The sequence below is a fragment of the Hemiscyllium ocellatum genome, chromosome 18 (assembly GCF_020745735.1).
Source record: "Hemiscyllium ocellatum isolate sHemOce1 chromosome 18, sHemOce1.pat.X.cur, whole genome shotgun sequence".
NCBI lineage: Eukaryota > Metazoa > Chordata > Chondrichthyes > Orectolobiformes > Hemiscylliidae > Hemiscyllium > Hemiscyllium ocellatum.
The window spans coordinates 47,062,656-47,085,198 of record NC_083418.1 but is presented as its reverse complement, the minus strand read 5'-3'; the positions used below and the strand labels follow the sequence as shown (position 1 = coordinate 47,085,198).

The 22,543-nt window shown below is 41.6% G+C and overlaps 1 protein-coding gene across 1 annotated transcript in view; it reads right to left on the bottom strand.

The window, feature by feature from the left end:
• The window catches only part of LOC132824298 (ethanolamine kinase 1-like), a 378,459-nt gene extending 356,688 nt beyond the window's left edge, over positions 1–21,771 (bottom strand). The window contains exon 1 of the mRNA XM_060838642.1: positions 21,628–21,771. Within this exon, the coding sequence (XP_060694625.1) occupies positions 21,628–21,771 (144 nt within the window). The remainder of the gene's footprint in view (positions 1–21,627) is intronic.
• Between the last annotated feature and the right edge of the window lie 772 nt (positions 21,772–22,543).

The window sequence follows — 22,543 nt, the reverse complement described above, 5'->3', positions numbered from 1 at the left end:
GTTGAGGACAGTCTGACACAATACGTGTTTACATGACACTTCTGAGCTTCAATAAAATTGCTGCAGAACACAAACCGACTGCTAACACTGTTACACTCAGATTCTTGGGTGAGTGAATGAATGGGTCAGATTGAGCATTGCTGTAGAAATGAATTTTGGTGTAATATTTCATTTCTCATCAGTGACACAGGAAGACTTTCATTTATATAGTAATATTTACAACTATTAAAGCTCCCAAAGCATTTTAGATTAGATTAGATTACTTACAGTATGGAAACAGGCCCTGCGGCCCAACAAGTCCCCACCAACCCACCGAAAAGCAACCCACCCAGACCCATTCCTCTACATTTATCCCATCACCTAATACTACGGGCAATTTAGCATGGCCAATTCACATAACCTACACATTTTTGGATTGTGGGATGAAACCAGAGCACCCAGAGGAAACCCACACAGACACGGGGAGAATGTGCAAACTCCACATAGACAGTTGCCTGAGGCGGGAATTGAATTTGGGTCTCTGGCGCTGTGAGGCAGCAGTGCTAACCACTGTGCCGCCCATATCCTTTATATCCTATAAAAATTATAGAAGTGTTCTTACTTACTTAATATCATAAATACAGCAGCCAATTTGCACACAATCTCCCACAAACGTCAGTGATAAAGTTCAGATAATATACTTTTGTCATGATAATTTATGATGAATATTTGCCAGGGTGTCAAAGATAATTCCTTATATGTCCATTTGAGAGGGTAGAGACAACCTTGCTTTAACATCTCATCCAAAAGAGCACACCTCTGGCAATATAGCATTTCCTCAGTACTGTGGGAGAGTGTCAGCCTAATCTTTGTGTTCATGTCTCAGAGTGGCACTGGAACTCATAACATTCTAACTCAGAGTATTATCAGCTGAGCGAGAGCTCATACAGCATTAAGGGAAAAGTTGTAAACACAAGGTCAGAATTTCCACTGAATTTCCAGTGAAATGAATTAATGTTCCCCACACTTGCCAGGCTTCTGAATGCTGCAAGAACTGCAGGAAGACTATCAGTTATATTGGACTTAGAAAACAAGCAAGATTAGGAGAGAGCTACCAATAATGTCAGGTGGGATATGTAACTTTAAGTCTTGCTACTCTGCTTCACAATGAATTCACATACCAAAAAGGCTTAGGTTTAGCAAGAAAGAGATAGCAGATCTATGCTTTCAAGAAAATCTTCACAAACATATACATAAAAAGAGGTCCACTCAAAAGCTGTCAAAGTCAGCAGAACACTAATTTTGATGAACTAAAATTCTTTCAGGAGAACACTGAGCATGTTCTAATGCCAGCTTCCAGTACACAATGGATCAAGGGTGTCAGACAAATGTTATTCAGCAATGTCAAAAACTTCATTAATTGTTCACAGAACAGCATCAATAAAATGAAAAGACATCAGTATTCTCTGAAATTGCTAGATTTCCAGAGGCAGAGTGTAATGGGAGATTTAAGCACAAAGGTGCAATGAAAATCACAAATACTCTTCATTGAACTGGCATCATGTCTCTACAATATTAAGTGAAATTAAGGCTAAAACTAGGAAAACAGAGCACTTACTTTGGATGAAACTTGACATTGACATCCTGGTTCAGGAAAATACTCTTCCTTCATCTATCTTTCTCTCTGAAGCCCCTGCCTTACAAAGACACCCATTGCTCTAGAGAGGGTCTGCAGGTACTATCTCACACCTCTGCTTAGTGCCCTCCCTCACTGTCAGCTCTTGCTGCAGGGGCTGTGTTTAAAGAAGATGATCAACTGCAGCCATTTTGTTCATTTGAGCAGTGGTGTGTCATAAAGAAGACTGATGTATTCTACCTGTTTCAAACAACAGTCTATGCTATTCATCTATTGGCCTTCTGCTACACTGCAACAATGACAATCAAATACTCAACATTAAGTCAAGTCACATGTAGTGTATTATTTCCTCTATTGTATATTGTATAAATGTTGACAGCTTGATTAGTTTTGGTGTTCCCTTGGATAATGCCCTTCAGATATGTGACACATTAATTGATTTTGTAGTCGAAAATTTATTGTGTTAGTCAGTTATAGGGGAACTGATGGTCTACTTCAGATCTGGTGGCTCTTGGCCTTCCTAAACTGTGCATGATTGGACATTACATATGAATTAGTCACATTTGTGGTTGTGACTTTTGACTGTTGTAGGCTACTTTATGTTACCTCCCTCTTGCCTGGTGTGTGGGAAGAGATAACTAATAGCCATTTTTTTTACATGCTGGTCACCAACAATAACCTTGCTATTTATTAATAATGTACCAGCCATGCTATTAATGTAAGTTGTAAGCTTTAAGATCTCTCAGAACACTGTCTGGGTAATAACGTACTGTTAAAATTTTTATAATGCAGATAAATACACTCATTAATTGATAGACAGTAAGGTCTCTTGTTTAGCAATGTAACTAGATAATCTGAGACCAAGAAAGGTTTCTTCCTATACCAACATTTTTGTATTTCTAAATCATCTCAATTTGTTAGATCAATGCAAATGCGAAATGTGGAGACATTTCTTCAGCCAGAGGGTGGTGGGCCTGTGGAATTCATTGCCACAAAGTGCAGTGGAGGCCGGGACGCTAAATGTCTTCAAGGCAGAGATTGATAGATTCTTGTTGTCTCGAGGAATTAAGGGCTATGGGGAGAACACTGGTAAGTGGAGTTGAAATGCCCATCAGCCATGTTTGAATGGTGGAGTGGACTCGATGGGCCGAATGGCCTTACTTCCACTCCTATGTCTTATGGAATGAAAACTCCAAACAACAAAATAACCAAGAAATAGGTGAACTACCTGCTCAGATGATGCCAATGATGTCAGCCAGACACAAACAGGCTATAGGATTTCTCTGCATGGGCTCTGCTGACATCACTAATTCCATTTTGCAACAACATGAGTTAGAAAGGGATCAAACCAATTTGAGTTTCAGAGCCAAACAAGATGAATGCTACACCATTACTGAAAACAGAATATGTACAAGTTGTAGTGAAATTACACACTTGTGTTTGACAAACACAAAACCTATCGACAGAGTACCATTCCGTGGTCGACATCATACGACAATGCTCAATCTTTCTGCTGGCACGCTTACTGCTCCACCTGGTGGTAACGTTCACAATAAACATAGCCAATGAAGAAAGCTACCAGTCTGAGTTCTGACATACTAACTCTACAGCCAAACCACCAAGAAATCTCATCTTAAATCCATTGTTAAATATTGTAATACTATTCCATACAACTTATTGCTGCAATTTCAAGATCGCATACTATATAGATTTATTCAGTACAGTAAACTACTGGCACCTAGTGACAGCATCTATACATTACAACAATGCCACGCAAAACTGTCCTACACATTTTGACCTAGGACCCAAACATTTTCATAACTTTAATTCTTCCATAAATACACATCAAAAAGAATATTCTATGTATGAAGTGTCAATTGCCAGAAGTCTTACATTCATTAAAGAAGGATTGTCTTTAAATTTTAAAAAGTGCTCAAAATTTTGGTTTACTGTTGTAAACACTTGTATATATGTGTGTAACAAAAATATAAATTCTCATAAAGAAGATGTTCATGAATTCACTACACTTGTTTCACACAGAAATCATCTCCCAAAATGCTAATTCTCATGCTGCATGGACATCACTGACATCACACATTTTGCTGCTGTCCTTCAATGTTCTGGAGTGCCAAACAACAATCATGCAGAGTTTTTACCTCGCTCAAAAACTGCACCATGCCTACTCTTAAAAAAAAATGTACCTGAAGAAATGTGGTAAAATCAAATTGACAGAAATATATCCACAGCTGATATTGTAAGTGACATCTTCATTGATTTCAGACTGCGTGAATCAGCTCCTGATACTCATTCTAGATCTTCACAAAGGTCTGCCATTCAAGATGAACTTAGGAATCTGCACATCAGTGTGTGGAATATTGATCTCATCTCACATACATTGTTGGTAACTGAAAGTGTTTTCTTGAATTTTCCGTATTGGAAAGCATGGTGTCAGTGTGATTGTAGACATCTGCAACATATAAGGAGTCAGAGGCAGCAAAAGAGTAGAGACAAAATACAACTGATGTTGGAAGATGACTACTTATACAACGCTTACATACCTTAAGGGTTTGTTTACATCAGTGAAAAGTAGTAGTATTTTGTGTTATTGGTAAAGCTGTAGTGCATGATTTTTACTTGGGCATGGGATATGGGTAGCATTGGAAAAGCAGCAAATTACCCATCCCGAGTGGCTCTGTTATTATTAACAGTAAACCACATACTGTGGGCCCGGAGTCATGTGCAAACCAGATGAGAAACAGTAGTGAACTAACTAGATTTTCATGACAATCTGGTAGCTTTTAAAGCCATTTTTCCTAAATTTATCCAATTTAATTCACAACTTACTTTGATGGGGTTTGCTTTTACTCAGCCTCTGGGTTACAACCATCACTGTTACTAATTTCTTGAAAATTGTAAATCCCAAATCAGAGCCCAACCTGACTCCAGAGGCAATCATGAATTTGATTCTGAAAAAGGGAGTTCCACCTCATTTAACAGTGGAATCAGGTGGGACTGTAACTTCAGATTCATGGTGCCAAGATATTGTGCTTCACCGTCAAAACCATTACTGGTACATAAACACATCCTTAGTTACTTTGCTCTTCAGCTTTCCTTAAAGGTCTCTTGCCTTTGCACAAAAAGAACAGTTATGAACAAATACAGCACCAGTGATGGTGAAATCTTGGTTATATTGCCTTGCTCAAACTCCAATGGAAATACACCAAGAAACAAGTTGCACTTTTGAGTAAAATATATTTGAGGTGAAATATATATAATAACCCTGACTGCAGTTTGTGAAGAAATTCTATGCTTAACTCAATTCAGCACAGTGCCTGAACCATCAGTTCAATGTGTAAAGACTTTGAAGCTTGATAATTACCGTGTGCAATGAATTTGCTACCTCAAATAAAATGCCTGACCAAGTAATGACATTCAATATTTTAAATGTTGCAACATTTATATTGCATGTGGTAATTTCTAGCCTTAACTTACATCTTCAGACACTTAAGGAGAACATTTGGGTTCAGCCTGAAAATGGTTATAAAGATCACAATGAGAGATTCATTTATTCTGATGCAGGAAACTTGTAAATTTCATGCTACCTGCTCAATTACATGATTGTCAAAGTCATGGAAGTGCAGAATGAATTTGAGCTGGCCTGTTTAATTAAAGCAAGCCAGCTCAAATGGCAAGTTACAATTGACATTTTTATCAGATACCATTGCTGTTGTCCTGTCACACCTTCAAGTTCCCAACCACTGGTAGCTATGGCCGTAGTAATTGCATGCACCAGAATTCCTTTCTATGCTGAGTTTAAGGGCCTATCTAACTATCTGTTATACAGGATGTTCGACTTACAGAATAGGTTAAAATTTACTTCATGATAGCAATAGATAAAATTGGCAATGACTAGTTGCAAGTATGTCCATTGGATCCCAGGTATGTGATAGCTGTTTCACAACCTCATTTGAGATGAACAGCTTCTCCACCCAAAGGCTGTGTGACCTTATCTGATTGGTTGGAGCTTATGCAAATTCAAATTTACTCTCTCGGAACCATGACCAATGGCCAGAGAAAGGAACAGGAATAATAATAGTGAAGGCTCCAAGATTCTCTGATGCAGCACTGAATGCCTTCTTGAGGAAGACAGGAGAGGAGATGGCAGAGGAGCAGACAACATTAAGAGCAGATAGCCCTGAAAGCTAATGCCAAGAGTGCAGCCAAGGGCCTGAATACAGTGCCGAGAGAAGTTCAAAGACCTCAAGGTCAATTGAAGCATCTTTAAATGCTGCATTCTGTTCTGTTATAGATAACTCAAATGAGAATTTTGAGGGCGTAGTCTATCAGTAAAGGCTCTGGATCAGTGGTGCTGGAAGAGCACAGCAGTTCAGGCAGCATCCAACGCTGCTCGTTGGATGCTGCCTGAACTGTTGTGCTCTTCCAGCACCACTGATCCAGAATCTGGTTTCCAGCATCTGCAGTCATTTTTTTTACCTATCAGTAAAGGGTGATGACTATGCAAACTGAAAAACTAAGTGCATTGGTTGAACTACCAGAAAGCATTCAGTCATTATTAAGAACATGGAGGAACCTACCACCAAATTGGCAGAGGGCTTTGAGCAGACCTTGGTCTCACACCAGTCCAGCAATTTGTTCTTTAATGCATCATTAAGATTACTGAGGGACCACCCAGAAGAGATGCCATAGCTCTGTGGAGCACAAGCCTGCTATTCTGCCTCAGTTGATAACATTCATCCTCCCATCACTGCTGGTATCAGCAAGGCAGCCAAGACTGCTTCCACCATGCCAGCGCCAGATCTGCCAGCATCAGAGCTGCTCAAAGACATCCTTCAAGGTCATCATCTACAATCCCTCCCGCTGAAAATTAACCAACCATGCTGCAGCCACACTGCATGGCAGAACTAAACCAGGCAAAAGACAAACATTAAGGAAATGCAATGCAGAAGGTCAAATATATGCTTTACATGTAGAATATTGGATGGCTTTCTGGATAAAATTGGACAGGAATCCTGAGACTCTCGTCAATTTTTTGGTCAAGAGGATCATAACAAAGTGAAGGTACTGTCATTACCTGGGGATTTAGGGTTTACTTTCATGGTCAGATGAGTGGATTATAAAGAGCCTGACCAGAAGATGTGTTGACAGTTCCTCCTTTCTTCTCCTTTTCACAAGGTATTGGCAGAATCTGTTCTGTTTTTTGAGTTACAAAATGTGGAAAAACACTCACAAGAATGCATTACAGCAAATTTGACAAAAATATTATCGTTATTGTCAGTGTTGTGTGGAGCAAGAAAACCTCACAGGTACAGGTACATTATGCTAAAGTAATGCACAGTCATAGAAGTCAAATAGTTGCTCTGGCAAAGACATTACAATCGACTGCAATAGAAGAAAAGATTTTAGCTCGAAGATATTTATATCAATGTATATCTCAGTAGCCGAGGATAATGGTTATCCACTCCTTTGTCTGTCTAATTGTTCTTCTCTCCCTTTGGGCTCTATCTCTACCTTTCATTTATTCCTTACCCCCTCCTTCACTCTATCTCCTGCAGCAAAAAACTTTTTACAAGGTACCATCAGTTCTGAAGAAGGATCATGAGATCCAAAATGCTAACTCTGATTTCTGTCCACAGATGCTGCCAAACCTGCTAACTTGTCTCAGTAATTTCTGGTTTTGTTTCTAATTTCCAGCATCCACGGTTTTTTGTTAGCTTTTCCTCAAGGAATAATTAAAGTTTTCAGAATGCATTTCAGTGAACTTGAATGTGAACTGGTATGGAATATTGAAAATACAAATATCTTTCTGCAAGTTGCTGGAGTGTCATTTGAAATTCCTAAACACACTTAGTTTTCTGAGTGCAAACACAGCACTAAGCAACCTTTGATCAGGGTCAGAACTAGCTTTATTGAGTGTACACCTTTGAGATCAACAATACAGTCTGTTTTTAATCATTTGCACTGGAAAACATAACAATCTTTCTGGCCAAAGTCCATTGTCAATTTAAAGTATTTGGTTGGATTATCTTAATTAACAATTGTAATTTACAACTATCCATTTGGACTTCATTAATCTCATGAGACTTTCTTGCTTTATTGTAAGTGGTATCATCGAGAAAACAATGCAGTAGTGGCTTTTAAAGTGGAAAACTGCTGACAAAGCCGATTAATTACTTAAACATCACACTCATGACTGTAACGCGGCACTTCACTGTAACAATTTCCCAGGTTGCTGTGGATTTATAGTTGATGTAAATGTGAGGTGGTCTTGCCACACCTCTTAGATTAGACTTACAGTGTGGAAACAGGCCCTTTGGCCCAACAAGTCCACACCGACCCACCGAAGCGCAACCCACCCATACCCCTACATTTACCCCTCACCTAACACTACGGGCAATTTAGCATGGCCAATTCACCTGACCCACACATCTTTGGACTGTGGGAGGAAACAGGAGCACCCAGAGGAAACCCACGCAGACACGGGGAGAATGTGCAAACTCCACACAGTCTGTCGCCTGAGTCGGGAATTGAACCTGGGTCTCAGGCGCTGTGAGGCAGCAGTGCTAACCACTGTGCCACCGTGCCGCTCTTGATTAAACGCAGTATGGCTATCACTATACCTGTATTAAACTGCACAGCTTTCAGTGACACAAAGCTAAAAACACATGATACCAAATTGTCTAGTGTGTGTGTGGTCTGCTACATTTCATGTTAATTTGTCAGGTAAGGCCGAGGTTAAGCAAGGTCATAAAACAAATGAAAAATTCAACCAACAATCAGATATAGTTAATACCTGACAATAAAAAGTTTTACATTTCTGAGTAAAACAAGTCATAGCATATCATTCATTATTCTCAACAGGATTTGAACTTTGTAAAGTAGAAATACAATAATCGTAACTTCTTAACATTTTGTAGTGTCAACGTAACATGCCATTAAATTGTCTCATTAATCCAGTCATGACAAATCTCAGTGGTAAAATATTGTTACTGCCAGCTGCATTTGCAAGTTACATGCAGAAACTTTGAAATAAAACGCTAAGAATCTCTAGAGATTTTCTAAGAATTGGTTTCTAAGCTCAAAAGGTGCAAATGTACTGGATGAACACAAATATGAAAGCATCAAAGACAACAACCTAAAACATGCTGCAATGAATTTGATTATGATATGTAATTTGTTGAATAGCGACTGCCACTTAGACCAAACACAAAAACACTGCTAATGCCAGAAGTCTGACATAAAAGCAGAAAATGCTGGAAATACTCAGTAGATCAGACATCATCCATGAAGAGACAAACAGTTCAAGTTTTGATCTTGGCTCATCTCTGCAAAACTTGCTGAGTGCTTCAAGCATTATCTGCTTCTGTTCAGAGAAACACGGCATCTCACAGAAATCCTACTATTCCGCATATTGTTTTTATCTAGTTGTAATAGGATATTGAAAGTTGACATCAAAACAAATTAGGCTAATTAGTAAATTGCAGATCTCATTAAAATAAGTTAGACTTGGTAATACCTATATTCCGGAGGAAAATAACGTCAAGAAATTCTTGCATGTCTAGTTTTCGGCATTAGAGTGCAAAGCATGATTCTTTTGCCTAAGTGATGAGGCCTGACATGCTGCCAGTTTGGACCTTAGAACCCATTTCCATTAAAAGATAGCAGGCTGTTGAGTAAGCGAGGGAAAGGTAAGCAAACAATATCCAGAGGAAAGAACAGTAAAAAACAGTGAACACTGGTAAATGAAATATGCTGGTCTTACCGGTCCTTGGAGGTTAGGGATTGGGAGGAGTTGGGATCTATTTTCATCTGTAAAGAGCCTAAAGCCTATTTCAGGAGTGGGACAAAATTCTGATCTTTTTAATTTTTAACCGATAAGCCAGGCAGCATACTTTAAGGCAATGTTTGCATTGGCAAGCTATAAGAGGGGTAAAGAAGCTGTGTCAAGATTAGAGTGGTACTGGCAAAGCATAGCAGGTCAGGCAGCATTCGAGGAGCAGGAAAATCAATGTTTTGGGCAAAAGCCCTTCATCAGGATGAAAGGCTTCCTGGTGAAGGGCTTTTGCCCAAACGTCGATTTTCCTGCTCCTCAGATGCTGCCTGACCTGCTATGCTTTGCCTGTACCACTCTAATTTTGACTCTAATCTCCAGCATCTATAGTATCCACTTTTGCTGATTTAGGAGGTTGTTGGCAAGCTACAAGATAGGGGCTATGCCGCAGGATCTCTCAACCTAAACATACAATAAGGTAAACATTATGAGATTCTGCTGGCACCACAGCTATGTGTGAGTGGACGTATGTATGTAACTGGCTATGGAACCTTAAGTACCTGATTTTTTGCTACATTTAGCATTTGCAAAATGTGATCTCAGAAATAAATTATGCTACTCTAGATGCATTTTTGAGCCTTGTTCTAATGTTCTACTTAATTGAATGCAGTCCCATGTTGTCTTGGTGATACCATCTACATTACAGAAAGAGGACTTAGCCTGATACTTCACACAGTGTTGCCAGAATCCTCCAGAAAGGACATCATGGCTGCCATCCCATGGAACGAGTGCATTGGAAGGCTCTATCTATTGACTATGAAGTTATTGACAGGTCATGGCAAAGTGCTGTGGTACTTCCAGCATAACAGCCAAGATCACAGTCCTCTGGCTACCTGAGGACAATAGGCATGGATTTCCTAATATTGCCATGATTCATTTATCCCTCAGCAGTTCAATTGCCCTTCACTCTTTCAGAATCAAGAACAAAGTACAAGCTGGATTTCAAAAGACAAGGGGTATCCAATACAATTGTGTTTTCTCACATCAGAGGCAACATTAATGAAGCAGAGGAAAATAATAAGGGTCTCAAAAGTGTACTCAAATTGAAACTGAAACAATACTATGGAAACTGGAAGAGAAGATTTTGGAACCCTTGTGAAAGCCTGGAGGCTCCTTCAGCATTCACTGAATGTTGCTTCAAAATATCTTTTATTCTATTTCTGATATTTCTAAGTGCCACCCACAAGGTAGCTCAACAGTATGGAACATTGCTCTATAACACTATGAGTGTGTTTAAATGAAGTTTGCTCTTCTCTCATGGTTGTAAAGTGTGGTGCTGGAAAGGTACAGCAGGTCAGGCAACATCCGAGGAGCAGGAGAATCCACATTTCAGGCATGAGCCTTTCATCAGGAATGTTCATGAAGGGCTTATGCCCAAACTGTCGATTCTCCTGCTGCTTGGATTCTGCCTGACCTGCTGTGCTTTTCCAATGCCACACTTTTTGCCTCTGATCTCCAACATCCACAGTCCTCTTCTCTCAGAGTTGCTTACTGGACTGATAACTGAATAATACTCTGGCTTAAACTGTTCACATTTTGACCTATTGATTTATTTTATCTGTGAAAGCATCTGAAGAAAACAGCAATGCTGCCACCCAAGAATCTGTCAAGTTGTCAGGCATTTCCCTCCTGTCCCACTCATTACGGCTTTGGGATATTCATTACCAATGATTTGCAACCAAACAGATCATACCGTATTACTAACTAACTATCATCCAAGACCTGGATGTCACTATTCAAAGCCTGATATGCTCTTTCGGTCAAAGCAGAGATTCCTGCAGCTTTCGTTAACTCCAGCCAATCTGCATTGTTGTAAGGCCCTCTTTAATGTGAACAGCAAGGGTAGCAATAAACTCTGCCACCACTTCGCTGCACATTGTCAGCAAGAATTTTCAGTGTCTTCATATGAATCTGGTGCTTCATTAGGATTCTTCTTTTCACCTGAGATTATCATTGCTAAGCTCAACAAAGCTGATAATCCCTTTGCCTTCCCTCAAGAAAACTTTCTCCATTTCTACTATTTCTTCTTCTGAGTTTCTATTACTCCTGAATGACTGATTAAGCTGAGGTGTTTGAGTGAGGTGTGCAGTGGTAAGACAGACAAATTATCACTATCTTCCCAAACTCATCTCACTACCAAGGGAGCATGTCCTCATGGTGGCCTGCTCAATGTATTCTCCTACTCACCACACGGGAAACTATTGGGAGCTCCTGGGATTCTTGGTGTGTGCACCATTTTTTAAACCCAGCAGTACACCTAGTCAAGCACTCACAGTCCACAGTTGCCCTGAACAAGGTGGTTTATTTGCCCCACATACTTCAGACAGAAGATAACTGGCACCCCATTTTGTCAATGAGGACCTGGACATCTATTTGAATGGGGGTGTGTGCAGTCACTGTCCATGTCCCAAAATGTTGGTGACTGATGGTGATCGAGAGCTGGAATCACGAGGTCACTATTTAATTTTTCATGTTGGGAACTGTTGCCATTTGATTGGATTTGATTTGACTTATTATTGTCATATGTGCTGAGATACAGTGAAAAGTATGGCTTTGCGTGCTAGCCAGGTAAATCATACCTTACATAAATACATCAAGGCAATAGAACAGAAAGCAAAATCTAGTTACCATTCAGTGAGCAGAGAATGGGAAACTGCATATCAATGAGGTGACATAACACAATAATGAGGATGTTAATACATCAGCGGGTGCAGAGTGGAGTGGAATGGCTGGTGGGCTTGGGGCCTGGAGTGGTTAGCCTGTCACAGATGTGGTCAGTGGCTTGCAAGCCTGGTTTGGTTCATTCCAGCGAGGGAGAGAACCAGACTATTAGTAGAAAGCCCCAGTGAGTGCAGACTGTGGAAGGACTGCGATGTTTATCTTTTACCTTTATTCATTTATTTTCCTAATTTATGCTTTGAAGAACTGTAACGTAAAATTGGCTTTTTTATTTATTTCTCTATTTTGGTACCTTAGATTTGTAATGAGGTACTTTGTACCTAAAATGGCACCATGTGTGGCAAAATTATACACATTTCATTGTGCTCTTGTACTTGAGTACACATGACAATTAAACTTAATTCCCAATTCTTACATGAAAATAGGTCTCTCACTGCTCATTAGTGAGATTCTCATTTCGCCATTCAACAGTTGGTTGGAAAATGGGACTATTTTCTTTTGAAGATACAAAGGTCTTCATGGCCATTCTCCCAACCTTTTTGTCAGTTTTTGGGAGAATTCCAACCATTGTACAAGTCTATAGATTGTGTTTCATAAATACAAATGAATTGCATCACAGTTCAACAATTTTGTACTTGCAATGATCTGTGTGGTAGACTTTGGCTTATCCAAAAAGAATAACAGCAGGGATATTGCCAATTGCTGTGATGACAGGAAAGCAGATTGCTTTGAACAGCTTGGTTTTATCATCTTTTCATAAATCCAAGAAAGTTAAAAAGTCATGTTTTTCACAATTTTATTTCAGTCTTTGACATTTGTTCTGAAAACAAAGAGGGAGCCAAAAAGAAGAATTTGTCTCTGTGTTGTCTTTGCACCTAGACCTAAGATGATACTGAAATGCAAACACATTATTCAGTATTTATTGTGTGGTTTTGTTACTTATTGTTAGATATGTATTTGTGAGAGATTTTTAATGAATGAGCAGAGAACCCGTAATTTCTCAATAGACAACAATATTTGAATTGAATCAAGTACTGCATTCAAATATTCATTAGGGGGTTTCTGACATCAGACAATATTGGTTAGGGTGCTACAGCATTTCCTCAACTGAATCAGTCACCCAGAGCCTGGCTGGGTACTGGTTGTGCTCAGCAGGTGATCATCTGTTAGGTTAATCTTTCCAGCAATTGTTCATCATTTTATATGACAGTGCTCTCTCATAATACGGGTCTTACATTAGGGGATCCATGATATTTGCAACAAATTTTATTAAAATTACACACTTAATGTAATAAAACATACTGTGCCAAGGCACTTTGTATAAACATTATGAAGTTAAGTATGACTGGAGCCATGAAAGTTTGGTTCAAGAGGAAGTGTTAAGGAACATCTTAAATGAGGAGAGTGAGATAAAGAACTGGAGAGACATTGGGATGAATTTACAGCACTTACATCACTGAGGGCACTATTGGTGGCATATTAACGTCAGGGATGTTCATCAGTTAGAATTATGAATGCAATATTTTGAATAATTGTGCGACTGGAGGAGAATAAACTGATAGGGAAGGGTGAAACGAGAAAGGGATTTTGAAAACTATGGTGAGACATTTAAAATCAAAGCTGTTGTTGCAACAGGATCCAATGTTGGTGAGTACAAGTGTGATAGATGAATGGAACCTGTTGCCTGCTGTAAGAATATAATTATTATATATTGGATGTATTATTGGTCATTGGAAACTTGGACTGCTGTGTTGTGGGAAAGAAACAGGCTCTTTTTTATGTAGCAAAGGGAGTGTGTTCACTCTTTGGTTACACAAAAGCATGTAATATTTGACAAAACTGTATTTGATATTTTTGCGAGACAGATAAGCATGAGGTGTCTTTGGATTGAAAGAAAGAAACTGCTGAGAAAAAGCTTTTGGATTGGTTCTATGTAGATGCCAGTTGCCCTCAGAACTTCAGAAGCCTGCAAGCAATTGAGATCAGTTTCTCTGTCCCTTTTCACTCCCTCTCTGAGTGGGGAAAAAAAAACCTTCAAAGACTGTGTAAAGAGAAAATGTCCTAACTCAAGCCAACACTGAGATTCATCTGACCAACAACTGAATTGAAAATCACTGCAGTCGACAACAATGTGATATCACCATGAAGGAAAAAAAAACACCTCACCTTCTCTTTTGATCTGGACTCTTGATCTGTGAACTTTGATCCCTTTTTGCCGATATACCAAACTCCTGAAAAACTGTTTGTTTCATCAGTCCTGACTATTCTACTTATGAATGAATGAGTATATTGAACTTACAGGGGATTATAGTTAAAGTTTGCAAATTAATATTAATGTAAGACCATAAGACCATGAGTCACAGGAGCAGAAATTCAGCCATTGAGACCATCGAGTCTGCTCTGTCTTTCAATTATGACTGACCAGTTTCTCAACCCCGTTCTCCCATTTTCTCCCCATAAGCCTTATCAAGAACCTATATATCTCCGTCTTCAATATCCTCAGTGACCCGGCCTCCACAGCTTTCTATGGCAGTGAATTCCAGAGATTCATCACTCTCTAGCTGAAGAAGTTTCACCTATCTCCATTCAAAAAGGTCTTCCCTTTACTCTAAGGCTGTGCCTTCGAGTCCTAGTCTCTCCTACCACTGGAAATATCTTCCCAACATCCATTCACTACAGGCCATTCAGTATTCTGCAAATTTCAATTAGATCCCCCCTCATCCTTCTAAACTCCATTGAGTATAGACCCCAGAGTCTATTTTGCCACATGTTAAAGGATACATTCGTTATAATAAAAACACTTTTATTTTTTGTTTGTTCATAATAATTTATGAGTTTCTTATCTTCAATAGTGATCACAGCCAAGCACTAGTAGTGATCAAAATGAGTCATATTTCATATTTGTTATGACTTGTGAAATAGTTGGGCTTGATTTCCAGTGCACTATTTCCACCAGGATCCTCACACAATAAGGATATGGGGAGTAAAGTTTTAAATTGCCTCAGGTTTATTCAAGTTTATGGGCATATGCAAACTTCTCATCTGCATTATATATACAGTTTTACGATTGAAATTCATCCTAAGGTGCAATTTTGCAATCCTTGGAGATGGTAAGAAAGGCAAATAATTGGATGAGTTGGCCCTGAAAAGATACTCACCCCCTTCTTGCCATCCTCAAGAAGGATAAGATGGTCCACTGGTGACCTACTCAACTTGCTACCAATGAAGACAATTGAATGGTCAATTAATCATAATTTCAGCGACTTAATTTGTCACTGGCCAGATTATCTGCTTTCCAGGGAGGTGAGTAAAGCTCAAAGCTCGGTTGCAGTATCATACTTTTTTTTCAGCAGTACGATTCTAATGTTTCTGAACTCACCATGTTCTCCCAATTAACTCATCATCAGTTCAAGGGCCAGCAAAATCCAGCCCATAATCTTCCCACTTTTCGTTGCAATAAACAATTCTATTCTTTTAGCTTTCCTAATTACTTCTTGTACTTGCACCCTCACCTTTTGCGATTCATACATAAGGACATCCAGATTCCTCTGCAATCTCTCATCATTAGGATAACATCCTTCTGTTACTCTTCTGGCCACATTTTCACATAATTTCACATTTTCCCTAATTATACACCATTTGTTATAGCTTTCTCCACTCACTCAACCTGTCGCTCTTTGGCACCACATCATTAGTTATTACAGTTTTATCATAGTCATATCTGTGAAGCAGAATTAATTGCAAGCAAACTTAAAAGTATCAATTGCAGCTCACAATTCACAAAGTCAATCTGAGATCTCATAATCTGCACAAGGGGATGCACCTGACATCCTCTCACCTTGAATTGCAAGTTTTTGCCAGCATATATTTATATACAATGATGTTTTTCTTTGGAGATGTGGAGGCTGGGGTGATCACAGTTTCAGCAATCCTTCTGCACTTACATTCTTCAATAGTACTTGTACATCAGGCTTGTGCTGCATTTATTGAAATGAAGTCACCTGTGTCAAAGGTACACATGGAGGAGATTCACAGCCCTCCTTTTTCGAGTCCCCCATGTCTTACTCTATGTATGATTACACCTAAAACTTCATTTGTAAATGACGTGCATGCTGACTTCCCATTATGAAGAACCTGTTCTGTTTCCAATATTCTCCATGCAGCTTTATTGGAACCATGGCCAGACACAGCAGGGACTTTAGACATTGTGTCCTCTGAAGGCACAGAAAAATGGAAGAGGAATGGCACACCCGAACCAGTAGTAAACTCCAGCAGCTGCCAAACAACTTTCACATAGACAGGTCACAGCTGAAGGTCCCCTCAGGATGTGGCGGAGCTACAGGAGGCCCACAGCCTATTGTCCTTGAAGCCATTTCCAACAGATTAGCAAGGTGCAGTGTCCCCACAGATTGAGATTGCCCTCGAACACAGTTACAGAACTGTGTCATCTGCAGGCATAGGACACATGACCTGAAGGAGTGGATGGAAATTCTATCTCAGTGACCATTAAGGCGCAACTTGCTGCTACCAAGGATCCACAAGCTCTTGTGTGAGATCTCAAAACCCTGAACCCATAAGTATATCAGGGCTATTACCAGTGCAGTTTGTGCTAGATCACACTGCTTTGCTTTACCAATATAATTGAATTCCCTCCGTGTAGATCATGATAGACTGTATATATCCCACATGGTGTTATGATATGACCCTCTCAGTCTAGATTAGAGTGGTGCTGGAAAAGCACAGCAGGTCAGGCAGCATCCGAGGAGCAGGAAAATCGAAGTTTCGGGCAAAAGTCCTTCATCAGGAATAGAGGCAGGGTACCTACAGAGTGGAGAGATAAATGAGAAAGGTGTGGGGGTGGGGAGAAAATAGCATAGAGTACAATAGGTGAATGGGGATGGGGATGGAGGTGATAGGTCACAGAAGAGGGTGGAGTGGATAGGTGGAAAGGAAGATAGACAGGTAGGACAGGTCATGAGGGTGGTGCTGAGCTAGAAGGCTGGAGCTGGGGTGAGGTGAGGGAAGGGAAAGTGAGGAAACTGGTGAAATCCACATTGATGCCATGGGGTTGAAGTGTTCCGAGGCGGAAGATGAGGTGTTCTTCCTCCAGGCGTCGGGTGGTGAGGGAGCGGCGGTGGAGGAGGCCCAGGACCTGCATGTCCTCGGCAGAGTGGGAGGGGGAGTTGAAATGTTGGGCCACAAGGCGGTGTGGTTGATTGGTGCGGGTGACCCAGAGATGTTCCCTAAAGCACTCTGCGAGGAGGCGTCCAGTCTCCCCAATGTAGAGATTGCATCGGGAGCAATGGATACAATAAATGATATTGGTGGATGTGCAGGTGAATCTTTGATGGATGTAGAAGGCTACTTTGGGGCCTTGGATGGAGGTGAGGGAGGTGGTGTGGGCGCAGGTTTTGCAATTCCTGCGGTGGCAGGGGAGGGTGCCAGGAAGGGAGGGTGGGTTGTTGGGGGCTTGGACCTGACCAGGTAGTCACGGAGGGAACAGTCTTTGTGGAAAGCAGACATGGGTGGGGAGGGAAATATATCCCTGGTGATGGGGTCTGTTTGAAGGTGGCAGAAATGTTGTCGGATGAATTGGTTTATGTGAAGGTTGGTAGGGTGGAAGGTGAGCACCAGGGCATTCTGTCCTTGTTACGGTTAGAGGGGTGGGGTCTGAGGGCGGAGGGACGGGATGTGGATGAGATGTGTTGGAGGGCATCTTTAACCACGTGGGAAGGGAAATTGTGGTCTCTAAAGAAGGAGGCCATCTGGTGTGTTCTGTGGTGGAACTGGTCCTCCTGGGAGCAGATACAGTGGAGGTGGAGGAATTGGGATAACGTGATGGCATTTTTGCAGGAGGTAGGGTGGAAAGAGATGTAATCCAGGTAGCTGTGGGAGTCGGTGAGTTTGTAAAAAATGTCAGTGTCAAGTCATTGTCATTAATGGAGATGGAGAGGTCCAGGACGGGGAGGGAGGTGTCAGAGATGGTCTAGGTGAATTTAAGGTCAGGGTGGAATGTGTTGGTGAAGTTGATGAATTGCTCAACCTCCTCGCAGGAGCACGAGGTGGCGCCAATGCAGTCATCAATGTAGCGGAGGAAGAAATGGGGAGTGGTGCAAGTGTAACTACAGAAGATGGACTGCTCTACATAGCCGACAAAGAGACAGGCCTAGTTGGGCCCCATGAGGGTGCCCATGGCTCCCCTTTTGGTCTGGAGGAAGTGGGAGGATTTGAAGGAGAAATTGTTAAGGGTGAGGACAAGTTCAGCCAAACGAATGAGTGTGTCGGTGGAAGGGTACTATTGGGGACATTGGGAAGAGGAAGAAATCTAGAGCTTGGAGGCCCTGGTCATGGCGGATGGAGGTGTAGAGTGATTGTATATCCATGGTGAAGATGAGGCGTTGGGGACCAGGGAAACGGAAGTCTTGGAGGAGGTGGAGGGCGTGGGTGGTGTCTTGAACATATGTGGAGAGTTCCTGGACTAGGAGAGAATAGGACAGTGTCAAGGTATGTGGAGATGAGTTCGGTGGGGCAGGAGCATGCTGAGACAATGTGTCAGCCAGGGTGGTCAGGCTTGTGGATCTTGGGAAGGATGTAGAATCGGGCAGTGCAGGGCTCCTGGACTATGAGGTTGGAAGCTGTGGGTGGGAGATATCCTGAGGTAATGAAGTTCTGTACTGTCTGGGAGATGATGGTGGGGTCATGGTTGAGGGGGCAGTAGGAGGAGTCGTCTTCGAGTTGGCGTCTGGTTTCAGCGGTGTAGAGGTCAGTGCGCCAAAATACCTTGCACGTCTTTTATCTGCTGGTTTGATGGTGAGGTTGGGATTGGAGGACTGCACGTTGTGAGGGTGAGGGGTTGGAGTGGGGGAGGGGGATAGACAGGTTGAGGCAGTTAATGTCTCAGCAGCAGTTCGGAATGAAGAGATCGAAGGCAGGTAATAGGCCAGACGGGGTGTCCAGGGCGAAGGGGTCCTCAGAAGGTGGGCGGGAGTCCTGATTGTGAAAGCAAGCTCAGGGGCGGAGGCGGCGGAAGAAGTTTCAATGTCATGAAGTGTATTAAATTCATTGATGAATGGACGGTGGGGGGGGGGAGGCATATAAAGGTGAGGCCTTTGCTGAGGACTGATTGTTCATCCACAGTGAGGGGGAGGTCAGGGGAAATGGTGAAAACTTGGCAGGGCTGGAGCTAGGGCCTGGGGAAGATGTGGAGCTGGGAGTGGGGCGGAGCCTGTAACTGGAGTGGGTGTGGTGTTAGTCGGAAGGGGAGTGGGAGTCATGAGCAGGGGTGGTGTTCCCCTCAGGGTTCTGGCAGGCGGGGATGGTGACAGTGGGACCAATGGGACCAGTGGGACGGCGTGGGGGGCGTGTCAGCAGAATGCAGATGAGTGGCATTGGTGGAGGTGGAAGTGGTGGCAAACACGGCAGTGGGGAGTGCAGAAGTCACTGAGCATGTGACATCAGTGATGATGTGAGGGGCAGAAGTGATGTCACTTGTGTTGAATGAGGAATTGTGAGGGACAGAAGTGGCTATGGAAGTGGCCATGTTGGAGGTGTCATCCATCACTGTGGGGGTGGTGGCTGCAGCAGCCGCATGGCTAATGGCTTCCGAGCAGTTACCATATCATAACACAGTTCAGTGCATCAATAGAAAAGAGCTCCGTTCCATCAAAGATCACCAGCACCACATCTCATAGGTCTGTGCTAACAATCATGGGAGTTGTGTAATGTATTTTTCTTTGAGAAATCAAAGGCCAGATGCCCTACAAGGATGACTACTGAGAAACAAGCACTGCACCTTCCACAATTCTGGCTGATGACTCCAATACAAAACCCCATGCCTGAGAACAAATCTACATGAAATGCTGCTGATTGTCCACCAAGGCAGACAGCCTTGTTGTCGATAAGGTTCCAGTTGCAAAACATTCATGAAAGTGTACTTGCATTCTCAATGAGGTATCACTTCTGCCACCCATATGCCCTGGAAGCCTTTCTTTCCACTTCCCTCCCAATGCATGCACTGTAAAGCCCTGGTCCTGGCTGGCAGTGCTTGCCCTGGTGCACAGCTGGACTTTAAATATGATGCCAGTATTGGAAATCCTGGGGCAATCTGGCTGTGGTAAGAAATTTCACAATTGCTGGTCACACAATAGAATAAAGGCTGCCAGAGAGGCAAATATGAGTAGGGAAGCTGTAGAGAATCATGTGAGATAACTTATCAGATGTAAAAGAGAGAAATCTTGTATAAAACTCCCTGAAATTGAGTGTTGACTAATTTTTGATCAAATTGAGAGAATGACTGTCAATTATTTTGTTAAATTTTTAAAGGCACAACATTCTGTTTGAAAGAGTACAGTCTGTGTATTAATATATGCAGCATCCAGTACAGATAAGTGGACTACACTGAGATTCCAACTGCCAATCTTAAATTGGTGACAGTATAATTCTTAGTAAGATTGGGAGTATTTATCAAATATTGTCCTATCACAGAATCACAACCATGAGCAGGTTGGGCACTGATGTGAACAGCTGTGGAGACATGTTGCTCCATATTATAGATCAATCCTTGGAAAGTGCGGCCCACCTACTTAGTCTTACACTGGCACTGAAATTCACAGACATTCACAGTACTTCTTGCACATTTTCTTATGAATCCAAGATTTAAAAAAGTGTTAAAGAACTGTGTCCTTTTTAGCAATCCTCATTTTTTTGTCCTACCAAAATGACAACCTCAAATATAGATTTCAAATCCACTTGGTATTAAAACAGCAGCATCTCTACCCAATGGGATTTGGCAGTCTGATTTATCATTTTCTTCAAAGGTGACTCATTTTCACAGAATCAAAATGATCACCAAAGGCCACTTAGCCCATCGTGTTTGCAATGATTAAACAAATAATAACCTTTGTTAGAAACTGCAGCAACCCCACCCCGCCATGTATGTGTATAGACACAAGCTCAAAGAGGAAGGCCGTCTTTTTTATGTTTCTGTTTCTACTGCAAATCAATAAAATGTCACTGAATCTCTAAGATAGGTTCCCCTTTAAAAGATGAACAGTTCCTTGACGGCTTTCTGCTTGTGATTTGCCGACTGAGTTTTTCTCATTCACTGGAGGATTGCAGTGGTATCCCTGACAGTTCCGGGCAAACTAAATTGAATATACTCGCGTACAGCTTCCAGCTATTATAGTTCCCCTTTCTGCCCTCCACTCTATGTCAACAGCTTTTTTAAAAAAAGAAACATGTGTATTACTTTTAAAACAGAATATCAATGTCAATCTTATTCAGAACATATACCTACGAGATGGGTTGAGAACTTATAAAGACTGTTTCAATAGTCACTCATGTGGTCAAAACAGCTTGTCTGACAATGCAGTCTCAAGTCAGTGCTACAAGTAATAACTTATGTGTGAGATGTATATTTAGCGGCTGTCTCGACCCTTGGGTAGTAGCAGTGCAGGATTTTAATCCAGTTCACGTTTCCACTTGCCTTCAATTTAATCTCCGTCGGTTTCCAAAGTGGCCGCAGTTCTTTCAGGAGAGCTTCAATGCCATTTCTGGGCTCCTTTTCGTCCACATAGATGTCAAGATATTTGGTTTCAGTGTCGCGTCTGGCCACAGGCGAACGCTCCATTCTGCCTCGGCTTGCAGTTTGAACGACCCCGTGCGTGGGTCGTGTTTAGTTTGCAGCCGGAGCTGGCCACTGACCTCCTGGGCGAGACGGACCTGGGCCCTGCTGGATTCCAAAAGCCCATTACGTTGCAGGAACACCCCCCACAGTTATTTGTACACCAGCACATTTGTAGGATGCCCTCAGAATTTTTCCACGCTGCAGTCCAACCTCCCTACTTTTTGTTATCTACGGACAGATGACCCCCACCTATATTTTAGTGGTCACAAATGCATCCCTCAGATTCTAATCACACTAATACCTAACCAAGACTAGAATTGTAACTTCTGATTGCATTCAACTTCCAGAACACTCTAGCAAGATCTTGTGACTACACCCCACACCCAATCCTACCTTGAAAGAGGCATGTCAACCCAGAATACAATTATGTGTGAGATGTACCTCAAACCAAATCTAGAGAGGAGCATTAAATGGTGCATGAAAAATGTGCTCTCTTAGAGAGGCCTACTCTACACCCAATCATATCTCCTGAGGGGCACCCCCTATCCAACCACATCCAAGAAAAGACATACATGGATGTGCTGCACTAAACTATAAGCCAGGAGACTTACAGAGAAGCCTCATTACCTGACCACACTGAGAAGCATTTGAGGACACATTCTGCCCAGCCATGGTTCATTGGCATTCGAATGCATTGCATGACTTACAGCAGCCAACTTTTGTTTCTATTAAACCCCAAAATTGGACATAGATGTGCTGTAATGGGTTCTAGTTT